At 40.6% G+C, this 14,480-nt stretch overlaps 1 protein-coding gene across 4 annotated transcripts in view; it reads right to left on the bottom strand.

Moving 5' to 3' along the window:
* Window positions 1-11,417, bottom strand: part of PLEKHG1 (pleckstrin homology and RhoGEF domain containing G1) — a 133,596-nt gene extending 122,179 nt beyond the window's left edge. The window contains exons 1-2 of one of the 4 annotated variants that reach the window (XM_070733703.1): window positions 10,933-11,018; window positions 6,318-6,504 (exon numbers count right to left, since the gene is read on the bottom strand). Coding sequence is in view for 1 of the 4 variants with exons in the window: in XM_070733702.1 (XP_070589803.1) it covers window positions 10,933-11,008 (76 nt within the window). In the remaining 3 variants the exon portion in view is untranslated. Of the gene's footprint in view, window positions 1-6,317; window positions 6,505-8,301; window positions 8,410-9,946; window positions 9,995-10,932 lie in introns of those variants that run through there. The other 3 variants (XM_070733705.1, XM_070733704.1, XM_070733702.1) reach the window with 3 other exon arrangements.
* Between the last annotated feature and the right edge of the window lie 3,063 nt (window positions 11,418-14,480).

The following is a 14,480-nucleotide window of genomic DNA, read 5'->3' as shown; positions in this document are numbered from 1 at the left end:
AATTATTATGGATGTAGTTGCTATTTCCTCCTTTCTCTATACAGGTACAGGTCCACTTAGCTTCGCCACTGGTTTGCATCATGATGTTTGGCATGCGCACGCTCCATTCACACATGTATGTTCCTTCATGCAATTTGGCTTCCATGCAAGCTCAGTAGCTGGAATCAGCCTGGAACACAGCTGAGGAGTTGATCAGCTGTGCTTTGGGCGAAGGAATAAAGGTCAGTATAAACTCGGGTGAAATAGGAGGGCCCTCTTTTCAAGCAGCAGCAGAGGAAACCATGTCGACACTAAAAAAAAATTCCACAAGAAAAAGATGGCGCCCACGGATTGACACCAACCAAACCAGGTCCTGATGTCACCAGCGGGTCATTAGTGTTTCAAGTCATCTGATCCAAACTGGGAGGAACCCATCTGATACAGATAGTACTTGATTTACAACAGTTCATTTAGTGACTGTTCAAAGTTACAACGGCACTAAAAAAAGCGATTCGTGACTGTTTTTCATACTTATGATCACTGCCAATATCCCCATTGTTCACATGATCAAAATTCAGGCCCCTGGCAACTGATTCATATTTATGATGGTTGTAGGGTCCTGCAGTCATGCAAACCTCTTTTGAAAAGCAAAGTCAATGAGGAAGCCAGGTTCACTTCACAACCATGTTAACTATTATTATTATTATTATTATTATTATTATTATTATTATTATTATTATTATTATTTATTATTATTATTATTAGATTTGTATGCCACCCCTCTCCGAAGACTCACTCAACTAACTCAACAACTGCAGTTATTCTCTTGTGGCAAGAGAAGTTATAAAATGGGGCAAAATTCCCTGAACAACTGTCTCACTTAGCAGCAGAATTTTGGGCTCAACTGGAAGCCAAGGATTACTTGCATCAGGGGTGGGTTCCTCCTGGTTCGGACCAGATCACCCAAATTGTTAGTGGCCCGCTGGTGATATAATTTTGGTATCACAGATCCAGTTCGCTCTATACCAGTCTGTGCTCGCCACCATCTTTTTTTTCTGGATTTTCGGCCAATTTTACTGTGTTTGGATGGCTTCTCCTTGTTCTGTGCTTTGAAAAAAGCCCCCCTGCCCGCCCTCCCCTGGGTTAATACTGACCTTTATTTCTTCCCCCGAAACACAGCGGATCAACTCCTCAGCTATGTTTCAGGCTGAATCCATCTTCTGAACATGTGCAGAAGTGAAATTGCGTGAAGGGACGCACACATGCCTGTGAGCTTAGCTAGCGCGAACACGTGAAACATCACGATGCAAACCAGTGGTGAAGGTAATTGGAACTCACTCCTAACTTGTACTGATAAAGATTGATACAAGTGATAAAAACTGATCAAGACATAGCCAATGCAGAAGAAAAAAACCTTGCCTCCTTCATTATCAGTTATTATAGTTTTGGCTGGTTTGGGTTTATTGGGGCTCATGAAGGTTATCATTTTTGTTTCCACTACTCAAACCATGGTTTTTGCATGATGCTCCTAATGTCAGTTTGCACTGATATTTCCATTTAGTTTTTTAGTATTCTGTATCAACATAAAGTTTCTTGACATGTTTAGGTTCCGCACTGGGAAAGGCTGTCTATCACCGGTGCTCCCGGGGCACTCACAGTGATCGGTGCGGGTGCGTGGCCAACGTGTCCGATTCTCCCATCCACTTCCGGGCAGGTGCTGAGCAAAGGATGACCTTGAGTGTCTAGAAGGAATTTGTTATGGCTATTACTCTACAGCCTCATGCAAGAGCCCAGTGAAGGGCTCCCAGTCACCGGTGTAACTGGTGCACTCCCGGTGACCGGCGCAGGGGTGCACGTATTCCTGTGCATGTGCAGGAAGTAAAATCTCGCATAAGGACACTTGTGTGAGAGAGATTTTAACAACTTTTGAAGATTTCTTTGCTTTCGTGCATGCAATTTCACACAGGGGTGCACATGGGCACATCGGGGACGCGCAGCTGCATTCACATCGTGATTTTCTGTACCACACTATAGTGTGGCACCTATCAGGTGCAGCCCACTACTGGTTCTACACCGTAACGGCTGGTGCAGCAAGGTCTTTTATGAGTTCTGAATGTAATACACTACAAAATTATTTTCATTTATTAGAATAATATTGCTCTCACTAATTCTACTGGTCTCAATTTTAACAACCACAAATAAAAGAACCAGGGGCTAAAGATACTACAGTATTTTGCCATTTACACTACTGAATGCAACTATTAAAAGTAAAAGCATCAAAATTGTGTTTGTACCAAATCAGGAATTACAATCTCAGAAATGGGAATTTAGATGTACTAGACGAGGGGTCCGAAATGTGGCAAATTTAAGACTTCAGAATTCTGGGAGTTGAAGTTCACAAGTCTTAAAAGTTGCCAAGTCTGAAGACCATTGTGCTAGATCAAATCTAAAATTTGCTGCACTAAAGGAATCCTCCAAATTCACCTTCACCTTCAGGGACCAGATCTTGGAAATGAAACAGTATGCAAGTGCAAGACAGAATAAAACAACTTCACACAAATAATTCCCTCATCCATTCCAGTATTGCTAGATGTAAACACTTATTGAAGAAAAAGCAAATTTATTGGGCACATATACTGGCCAAATATATACCAGCAAAGTACGGATTAACATCCATCCATTACTATCCAAATCTTTTAAAATGAATTAAAGACCTGTAGTTTTTTTCTTCCAGATCTGTTTTTCTTAAACTTTTTTCTGTTAGTCCCCCGTTTCACTTTTAAAATTTTTGGATGACTCCCAAAGAACCTTAATTTATTTACCATATTAAACATTGCAGTTGATGCATTTATTTCTGTTGATTTTCACAATTGATGGGATTTTAATATGGTATTTTTTTCAGCACAAATAATTCTGACCCCCAAGGACAGCACAAATAATTTTGACCCCTTGGACCACACCTTAAGAAACATTGCTATAGGCATTTAGTCTGGGAATGATGCGACCCACTGGATAAGTTTTTTCAGGGCTTTTATGTTTTTGTATGTTAGTCTTTGGGATTTTGATTCCCCCCCCATTTTAATATGATTAATATGTACAAATATTTGCTGTTATTGTTAAAGCTAAAATGTGTCATCCTAAATATATGACTAGTGATGGGTGAACCCAACGGTGTTCAGGTTCGGCAAGTTCGGACAAACTTTACGCAAAATTTGGATGAACCCGAACCGAACCCGAACCCGAATGGAGAATCCCTCCCATGAAGAGATTCCGGGGGCAGAGCTTTGACGTCACTGGCAGGTTGCTAAGGACGCCAAGGTGATCAATTCCTGGATTCCATGGAATCCAGGAAGTGATCACCTTGGCGTCCTCAGCAACCTGCCGGTGACGTCAAAGCTCCGAATGCCGAACATGACCCCGAACTTTGCTCGAAGTCTGAAAAAAATTCAGGTTCGTGTTTGGCATACTGAACACCACAAAATTCGGTACGGACCTGAATTGTGCGGCTTCGGTTCGCCCATCACTACATATGACAAATACTGTATGACAGCTGCAGTATATAAATCTATTATGTGGGCAAAAAAAATATCCTAAGAAAATAGTACAGTTCACCCTTCTTCCAGCAAAATTTGGTGAGATTTAAAAAAAATATTCTTAAAAGAAACAAAAACAAATGCAAAGCCATATATTAGATTACAGCAGAGGCTGGCTTCTTCGGTTCAGACTGGTTCCTTAGAACCAATAGGGGGAATAGCTCGCCAAACTGGGAGCGATCACTGGTTGGCCACGCCCCCAAACCGGCTTTAATGGCAGCGGGGGTATCTTGTTTTTGCCTTCTGTGCAGGCACAGAAGCTGTTTTTTGCTTCTGTGTATGAGCAGCACCCATGCAGTGCAAGAGGAAGCGAACTGGTGGCGAGGTAAGTTAGAATCCATCCTTTTCTTACAGACTTCAACATTATCAAACATAATGGTGCTAACAGTTGGAAAGCCAATTGGAAACAGTTGGAAAGCCAATACCAGAAGTGTCCAACCTTGGTAAGTCTTGTGGACTTCAACTCCCAGAATTCTCATGGCTGGCTAGGAATTCTGGGAGTTGCACAAGTCTCAATGTTGCTAAGAATGGACGCTCCTGGCCTACACCTTTCACACCCAACTTTACGAATTTGCCTCCCGATTTAACTTACCAAAACCTCTAGGTGGCGTTTTATATTCCCTGTGAGTAAAAGTTGCATCCCTTACACATACATATCAAGACACTGAGTTGACTGCCATCTTTTAAAAAATGTGTGTCATAACTGCAAGAACTGTGCCACTTTAGAATGTGAAGTATGGATTCAACTGCACTGAAATTGGTTCCTCACATAAAACCTCATTTACAAAATACTAACACGCCAGACAGAGTCATTTTCTCAAATGTTACTTTTGTATGTAATGGAATAGATTACATTATCGACCATATACTCAAGTGGTCCCACTGTAAATGAGGTACACAGGAAAAATAATGTGTCATGCTTCCATTTAATTTACGTTACTTTTATGTGAAACCTGACTGAAAATGGACATCAAATCTTAATGTTAAACAATGTGTAGTATGACAATTTGCTTCATTGCCTCTCCTTTCAAAGAGCCAGAAAGATAGACACTATGGAATGGAAATAACTGTGGGTTATATAAATTGATTTCTCGAATTAGGACAAAAATTAAATTTTCCATTGTTAGTTTTCAAAATAACATTATAAAGCCTAAAATACTTTCATCATGAGAAGTTGATATATAATTTATACAGACATGATACTACTCTATATCCTGCCTGATTTTATCAAAAGTTCTATGCAAAATATTTTAAATAACTTTTACCAGCAAAGATAGCCAAATGTAGTGTATAATATGAATTCAGGACTCCTGAATATTATAAAATTAAGTCAGAACTCAGAAGGCAGCTATAACCTTCCCCTTTCCAACCACAATTACTTACATATCCCATAGCTGCCACTTCCAGATTTAACTTTACTACCAGCAAATAGGATTCCATTATAAATTTAGCCAGAGGACAGCACCACAAGCAGTTGTGGAAATCTGAACCACAAGCCTTAATAATTAAAGGCTGTACATTCTGTATATAAAAAGGAATATACTTGTATATACATGTTTGTTTTAAAGGAAAAATTAATAAAGACTATTTTTTAAAAAAAGGAAAACATGAGAAGATATCTTATATAAGACTTATAATGTTTGTAGCATTTTATTATAAAAGACTGTTTCCTAGTTAAAAGTTTGGCTCATTACATATGTTCAAGTATTTATTTGCTATGAATTATCATAAAGCATTGTAGGAAGGAAGTGAAAAATATCTCAAGGCCTTTCTGTGAATTTATCCTTGAGAAAAGGATGTCACTATTTTAACTTCAGTATACAGTAATAAATACTGCAAGGGATGGTTGGGCTGCAGCTTTCACACATCCACTTTCCCTTTGCAATATCCTATCTTCAGATATTCTAGAAGTCTGTTCATGGGAGATGGTCTTTTTTGGTCCAAGACCTACAACTGGCTTTTAATTTCTGTATTTTTCAGAGGATAAGACACACCTTAGTTTTTGGGGAGGAAAATAGGGGGTGGGGAATCTGCCTACCAGGTATTCGTCTGGCTAGAGTTCTTAGTATGATCAGCTTCAGCACATTATCTTATCCCCTGGTTAGGGCTTAGAAAAACTTTCCAGGGGGAGTAGCAATGAAAAAAAAAGCCTGCAAAGACTTAGGGCTGGAAAAAATCTTATTTGGAGGGAGTAGCAATGAAAAAAGCCTGCAAGCAGGGAAGAGCTAGGAGTCTTCGGAGAGGGGCGGCATACAAATCTAAGTAATAAATAAATAAATAAATAAAGATTGTTAATGCCTCATTAGCACTGAAGAAAAAGCTTTGAAAAAGCTACATTTGGAGTATAAGATGCACCCAATTTTTCAGCCGCCTTGGGGGGAGGGGAAGGTGGGTCTTATACTCAAAAATATGGTAGTATATTGAAATGTAGATGAAAACCGGGTCTAACAAGTGATCAAGTTCATTTAGAACGGGGTGTCCAACCTTAGACACTTAATATTATGGACTTCAAGTCCCAGAATTTTCTAACCAGCATAAAGTCTGCAGGTCTTAAAGTTGCCAAGGTTAGACAACTCTGATTTAGAATATAAAGCAAACACAAAGTGTAAATATGTAACAAGTAAAACACACAATAAAATTTAATTTCACTTTTTTCTAAATAAAAATGTCAAAGCTTAAGCATTTCATAGAGAGGTATCACAACTTCAGAGGTAAGCGCACTAATGACTACTTTATCCCACCTACCTATTGCAATGTTTCTCTTTATGTTCTCACTCAATCAAGTTTGAGCCCAAATTTGCAACAGACTCTACTCAAGTAAGAACATATGAGGTGGTTTGCTCTTGAAGAGAAGGCCTTGCTAAGCATATGGGGAAAATGGTCCTCCACATTCTCCTGGGCAGGTGACCAATCCCCTTCTCATTGCTGATACCTGAAGAGAAAGACAGATGAAATTGATGAAAAGTTAACCTATTCCCTATACAGATAAATCAAAGCTATAAGGGAACAGATTTTCAAGTTTTTATAAAAATATGGTCCATGTTTATTGCAGTCGCAAGAAGGAGCACTTATATAGCAGGGATTTGCTACTTGTTTTTTATTTGCAGTCTAAATCCCAGTGACTTTAGGAAGTTAAATCTGACAAAACTCTGGAATGTGCTATAAAACTCCAAACAAAACTCCAGGATATGCTATACTCCAAACAAAACTCCAGGATGTGCTATATCCACTTTAGAACATGATTTTCCAAGGTTGGTATCCTTCTATTATTTCCAGATCAGATAACTGACTTCCATAAATGACTGAGCTGCTTCTGGAATAACATGGTCTAGAAGAGGTATAGCATGGCCAAGTCAGGAAACATAACATTCCAGAGTTCTCCTGAAAGTACACTGTTGTTGAAACCATGAGTTCTACATATCCTACTCTGTAGAGTTGCACTAGCCTTTCTTGCACCTATTCTGGTGTCATCTATTTATACTTAGAATATGGACTGCAGAATTTTTATGTGGCAGTTGCCCGACAGTTTGTGAAGAGAAGTGAAAGGGCAGTTAAATTTGGAAAGCGCAACCAAATTGAAAACTTCATTCAGATTCCATTTCATATCTCAGAAGATTAAGTTCAGTCACTCAACTAAGCTGAGCATAAGCCATCAAACAATGCATTGGCAAGAGAAGAGATTTTCAAATCCAAGCTTTACTTTTGTGGTCTAGCCAGTTTATTTGATAACCAGAAATGTTCCACTGCCACACAGGTACATAACATATCCAAAGTACAAAAGGAAAATGAACAAGGCATTTGGTTCCTAGATACCTTATTACATGATTACATTTAGAATCCATGCTTACTAGTCTCATTTACAGTTCAATCCTAGATGTCTTCTCACAAGCAAATACCATTGCTTATACTCAGATAAATGGGTATACAACTGCACACTTAGTGTTCAAATCAAAATGGAAACTATTTACATCAATCCAGTATCACAAGTAAACAGTCATTATCTATAGGTTTCTTTTATTTCCAATCAAATTCTCAGCAAATATATGAGGACTGTGTGCTTGACATATCAGTATTTCTGTCATTATTTGCCTATAGGCCTACATGCTGTCAATATTTGTTTTAACTCTCAGAATAATCACTGGAGATGATTTTTACAGTTTTGGTCCACTAGATGGCTAGTGGAAAACTGCCAACTTCAAAAATTCATTGGAAAGTAGCCCAATCAGTAATTAACAATATGGTTTTGAACATACAGTGAATGAAGGTAATCATAAGTACAAATGAGTCATGCCTCTGGTATCACATCCAAAGTTTTCTGCTATGTCATCTATTTCTTTTTTTTAAGGGACTCATAAGATCATGATATCAGTGAGTAATCATTAAAATGTTAAGAAGTCTTCTTAGGAACTATTTAGCAGAAAAAATAAAATCATAGGTACTACTCTGGTTCAGGCACCACAGAAAATGATGATGATGATGATGACGACTTATATGCTGCCCTTCTTGAAGACTTGGGTCTTCATATTTGTATCCCATCCATATTTGTATCCATGCTATATTTCAGGAAAGACAACCTTAAGTTATGCATATTGAAACTGATAATAAGAGCTTTGACCCGGAAAACCAAACCAAAGTTTGTTTTAACAAAGTTTATGGAATCTCTGGGTTGGAATCCTAATGTGGCTTGCAAGTTTGTTCCAGTCCTATCCTCATTATTCCTGTGCTTTACCTGCTCATTTTCCCCTGTAAGAATGGAGGGTCACAGATAAAAAGCATCAAGAGTTAATCCTGCGCATTAACCCACAAGTAGAATTCATTTCATCCACAAGCTTATTTTTTGCATCTGAAAAGGACAGGATAAAGTAAAAATTTAAAGTACAATGGACCTTCTCAACACTTTCACATTAACAGCTTTAAGAATTATCATTTTTCAAAGATTCTTACTTTCTAAGTGCTATGGCGATTTTTAAAAATGAAATCTTTGCAGTTTGATACTTTTGTCTTTTCAGATATAATTCCACATCATTTACATTCTTCACATAGTATCTAAAATGGCAAGATTTCGTAGAAAATGTAGCATTGGCATGTTCTAACTTCACTACTCAGTGCTTCCAAAAAATTCAATGGATGTTGGATCCCATTTTTGAAGATAAGTTAGCAAACATTAGTTATTTCTCATTTTACACTATAAACATCAAGAGAGCTTCTTTCATTAAACAGAAAACTAAACACGAAATAGGTGCCAAAAAGGTAAAAGCTGGGGGGAAAATAGAGATACATTGCACTATCAACCTCTGAAATGAATGAAGCAACCAAGTTGTGTCTGCAATTTTAGAACTACAAGTTTTAAAAGACAAACTGACTTAAAGAAGCAGTATGGATGAATATTCATAAAATATTACTTAATGGAATTTGAAAGTGACTTTTGTTATCAAAGGAAAAAGAACATGCGAAACCTCCCAGCTGTCTGGCCAAAACAGGGAATAGATATAAGGTTTGTTTACAACACAAGAACATTACAAAAATGTAGTCTAGACAAATCAACAGGTGGTGATTCTCCAAAGCTTGAACTACCCAGGGGAGTTTATTCAAACCACCTTTTAAAATAATTTCTCTCCCCCCCCCCCAACTCCAAAAGCTGCAAGTTTTTCTTGAAACAAGTTCAAGGGAAGCAGCCTGAACACAAATCAAAGAAGCTGCTCAAACACAACCTGGAAGAATAGTTACTTTTTTAAAAAGCAGCTGGTAGTATTTAAACAGTGCCTGTCTCCTTCCCCAGAATTCAGCAGTCTTACAGTCTAGCATAGGCAACAATTTTCCCGGTATCTTTCACGTGCAAAAAAGAAAATCAAAGGAACACCGATGCTTATTCCAAGAAGAAACCTACCTGGTTTTCAACAGGGCTGTATGAAACTTCGATGCACCACCCTGTTCTTGGAACTACTGTACTTCACACGCTCATCCAGATAGTATATGAATATGCATACCCTACCAACACAGCCACATATTGCCAATTGAGACCATATGCAGCAAGACAAATTCCTTGTGTCCAATCACACTTGGCAAATAAAATTCAATTTCTATTCTAATTCTTTTTTTGGCATTTATTTTTATTAATTTTCACATTTTCCATATCTTAACAATTCCAGCAGATGTACAGCTACATATAGACATTAATGCTTCATATTAATGTTAATATGAAATATTAATGTATTTGTATTAATACTTACATTAATTATACATTATTCATATTAATACTTGTATTAAGTATAAATTAGACGTTGCTTTTCCCTATTGTTTCCTCACCCATTTCCATCTCACATTGTCTCTTAGTCTATTCTATTCCAATTCTATTTCTATTCTATTCTACACACCTGTCACACGGAACTACTCAAGCCACCTGCTGGCAACCCTTGGCTTCTCCCAGGGTATTCCTGGGAAGCAGAGCCGGTCAAACCTTTAACACAGAAGTGTGCGTGTGTGCACAAGCCGACTGAAGAAGGGCCCCGGAGGGGGGGGGAGGCGGAGAGAAAGACACAAATGTAAACAAACTCTGCTTCATCCTTAACTTCCAGGATAGAACGGCGCAAAATCCCACGGCGAGAGCCAGCTGCTTTCTTAGCCTTTTTTTTTTCTTTAAACACGCCCAGCGTTTAAAAGGGCTTTTGAAAGCGCGGCACGAAGCCGGTTGCCTCAAAGCCGCTCCAGGTTAACAAAAAGAAAAAAAGCCGTGAGGCGAATTCCGGCCGCGCGCTTTGCTGAACTCGAACGAGCTTTTGGACCTGGGTGCGTGCAATTTGCAACCCTTACCGTAATTTCCAGAGAAAGGACTTAAAGGAGTCAGCGATGCTGTGGAAAAGAACAATAAAACCGAGAGAGGCGCGAGGAGCTTGGGAAAGACTCCCCCCTCCCCCCCCCCCCACCGGGAGAAACACCAGAAACGCTCAGGTGTCGTCACCACCGCCGACTCTTCCCGCAAGCCAGTCCCCTCTGGCTTTGTCTGGCCTCTCTCCCTCCACACGCTCCCCCCCCCCCCCCCCGGGTCCAGCTAGTTCAAAACTCTTAGTAGTCAATCAACGCTCGGCCAACGCTTAGTTGGGAAGCGCTCTTTCCCGGGCAAAGCAGCCGCAGGAACAATACCCCCCCCACACACACACACGTCGCATACACGCGCGCCCCTTCTCAAGAAACAATGAGGCGGTTGCCACCACGGCTGCTCAAGAGGCGCCAAATCTCGAGCGGCGCATCTCAAGGAGGGTCAGGTGGAGCCGGATCTGCACCCCTCTTCCGCGTCTCGGGAGGACCCACAAAGAAAAGCAGACTCGCCCCATTCTCGACACCACCCGACCTAGTTACTTACGCGGCGGGCGGCAGGGGAACGGTCCCACAGCTGAGCGAGCGATCCCAAGCGCGCCCGAAAGGTCCCGCTCCTTCATTCATTTGAGAAGAGCCGAGCGCGGAGAGCGACCACGGCGCTGCTTCGATGCCCCCCCCCCTCGAGAGTCAGCTGCGTCCGAGCGTTTGGCGGGCGCCCCCCTCGCCTCCTCTCAGCGCCTTCCCTGATTGTTAGTGCGGCCGCTTGGAAAAATCCCCCCTCTCCCACTCTGGCGGCGGCGCTGGCTCTCCTGCCTTTGGCGGGGAGGGCCTGCTTCGCCTCAGGCTGCAGCTGGGGTGCCTCGCGCCCGGCGGGAGGAGAGGCCGGCGAACCGCTCGGGACTCGCCCGGGGAGCGTAGCCGAACAGGAGGGGCGGGGCTGGTGACCGCCTCGCGGGAGAGAAACGCTTATGAGGCACGCGCAGCGACAACCCGGCTAGCGCTCGTCCGCAGTTAAGTTACTTCAGAGTCGGCCTCGTGCGGGTTGGCCGAATCTCTCCCCCCCCCCCCATTCCTCTTTCTGGGAAACTCCTCCCAGGCTAATTTGCGGCGGATCCGAGGTTTCCGCGAAAACGCGCCCTCTGTATTAACCCCGCGTGCTGGACCGCTTTTTTTCCCTTTTTAAAAAAACAAAAAACTTCCTTCTATCTTTTTTTCAGACTCTGTGTGAGGTAGAAAATACTCAACAGGTTTAGCCGGGGACTTTCTGTTTAGCGTGAGCAGCCGATTTGTGAGGTACCCTATCTACGCAGGCGTCCCTCTTGTCGATTGCGGGGCCTGAACTGGCTCCACAGAAGAGGTGAGAAGGAGATGAAAACGAGGTTTGGTGTTAAAGGAAATGGTAGATTAAGAATGACCCATAACACTAACTTCAGTCAGTCCACCAATGAACAATTAAACACCTGTGAGCTACTAGTCAATCTGTACAAATCTAACATGGTAGCTCTTTGGGCTTTGCACCTCACAACCACCATTAGAGCTTGGTTGAAACATTCTGTGTGTGGTAGTAAGCAGGAGTTACTACCATTTTGGGGTGTGGCTTGGTGGGCGTGGCAGGGGAAGGATACCATAAAATCATCCCCATTCCCACCCCACTCCACTCCAGTGGAAGGATATGGCAAAATCCCCATTTCCTCCTGATCAGCTGGGATTTGGGATGCAGAGAATAGATGAGGGTGAGGCCAGTCAGAGGTGGTATTTACTGGTTCTCCGAACTATTCAAAAGTTCCACTAACAGTTCTCCAGAACTGGCCAGAACCTGCTGAAGCCCACCTCTGATAATAAGAGTGTACAAACGAACAGATTTCCTTGGCCTGCAAACAGCTGTCTTATCCTTGCCTCTCTATGCCTCAGTGTCACTTTTTGGATTCTGACAACAATCTGGACTAGTCCCTGCAGTTTTCTAAGTGAGTAATTAGAAAAAAGTATGCAAAAGTAGATAGACATTTTGTAATTCCTCTCTAGACAAAGAGAGGACTTGAAATTGCTCAAAGGTGCTCCAAGAAGTGGTTCCTGGCAGGTAGACCACAAGGCAACAGTTTCCAGCATGTTGAGAGCTCTGGAAAATGAGAGGAAGTGTCTTTTCCCTCAAATCACACACAGCATCTTCATTTTGGCTCTTCATTCTGCTGTGGTCATCAGCTCCATCTTTAGTGGAGCAGTTTTTGCCATTTCTTCCTCCGGAGTAAAATTATCTGTTTTATCAGGTGGATTAATTGTGTTTTCAATGACATTTATTTTCTCTATTAGGTTGTTTGTTAGGAAAGTTTTAAGAGCCACACCTCTGCTTCATTGTATTTTAACAAAATCTGATCTATCAACTGGTAGAAACAGTACAGCTTTGAGGGCAAACAGTTCCACCAGTTTAACAATCTTGAAATAATAAAGTCCATCACAACTAGAATTAATTTAGAGAGTTATGAGACCCTGATGTAAGATATGTAAGTAGTTTGATCAGCAGCACCTCCCTGTAGTGCTGAGGATTCATTCATTCTCATTTAAACCATGTGCTTTACTACACTGAGCAGGAATGGTGTAAAATAGCCTGTTGATAAATTCAAGAAGGGGAAACTGCTGAAGAATTGCTTCCCACTCACTCTTGACATTGGCCATGCTAGCTGGGCCAAGTCGGCATTGGGGCTAGAGGTGTAGTAAATTCTCCAACATTTACTATAATGCATATTAAATGAGAGAGCCTGTTAGTTTCTACCACATCAGGCTAGAAACCTAAATTCTAGTCCCACTTTAGGTACAAAACCAACTGGGTGATTTTGGGCAGTTACTCTCAAAGGAAGCAGTTTTTACGGCAGTTACCCTAGAAAGGAAGCAATGTCAAAGCTCTTTGTAAAAAAAACCTTTGCCAATAAAATTTCAAAGATTTGTCCAGGCAGTATCTGAGAATCAGACATAATTGAACTGAAAGGGGGGCAGATGTTTAATACCATTTAACAGAGCCCTGTGTCACAAGTTCCACGGTGAAATATAGGAACCATCTTGCTCTATAGTGGTGACTAGCTGGCTAAAGACAATGGGAATGGTAGTCCAGATTTTTAGGGATCCCAAACTGGGAAGCCTTAGTATCCCCAAGATAACTTGTAAGGTCTAGAAATGGCTAATCAAGTAGACAATACTACATTAATTGGAAAGAAGCACAGAAACATTCTGAGCCCATCTCTTCTATAAACCGTACACTTCTTAAACTGCTCTAGCACATTAACCTGAAGCCAGTTTAAGAAAAACCTCCCTTTGGCAGTGGCTTATAAAGGATTCAGTCCAGATTTCAGTCTATTACAGATCTCCACCCTACAATTCCCCTGCTGCTGTGCTATGCCAACTTTCTATTCAAATTTTTTTAGGTGTGATTCTTACACATGCACACAACCTATGACATTAAATAAAATTAAAACATCCAAATGCATATTAAACTTAAAAAGATAAAATATTTTCTTGCACTTTTCCTGATTTGGTTCTTTAAGGTCCTCTGCAATTGCAATTCTTATTGGGCATAATACAATAATGATAATATTTGCCTAACATACAAACTGCAAGAAGGGCATATTTACTCTTCCAATATGCTTTAAAAAAAAAGAATAAGAAAACCAACCACTTCAGATAAAAGGTCTTCACCCCATTTGCCAAATAGCCAACTGCACAAAGATGAAATGAGGCACTGGGGAACATATCTTTTTTAAAGATATAGAGCTCAGTTAAAGAAAAATAACAAAAGAATTCTGCCACCTTTCAAAGGAGTATGACATTTTACATATATTTTGGACTATTATGCTGTTACAACTCATTCTTAGCAGTTGCTGAGATTAGAGAATTACAAGATAGTAACCATTTATTCAAGTGGCTGTGGCAAAATTTAGGAGTAATCTAAAATAACGTAAAGCATAGCAGGAAAACTGGACCACAACATTCGAACTAAGACAAGCTGCAAGACACTACTGTAAACTTGGAGCAGTTGATATAATAATAATAATAATAATAATAATAATAATAATAATAATAATAATTTATTAGACTTGTATGCCA

The sequence above is a fragment of the Erythrolamprus reginae genome, chromosome 1 (assembly GCF_031021105.1).
Source record: "Erythrolamprus reginae isolate rEryReg1 chromosome 1, rEryReg1.hap1, whole genome shotgun sequence".
NCBI classification, from domain to species: domain Eukaryota; kingdom Metazoa; phylum Chordata; class Lepidosauria; order Squamata; family Dipsadidae; genus Erythrolamprus; species Erythrolamprus reginae.
The sequence above is the reverse complement of the archived record's forward strand: the minus strand, read 5'-3'. Positions and strand labels throughout refer to the sequence as shown.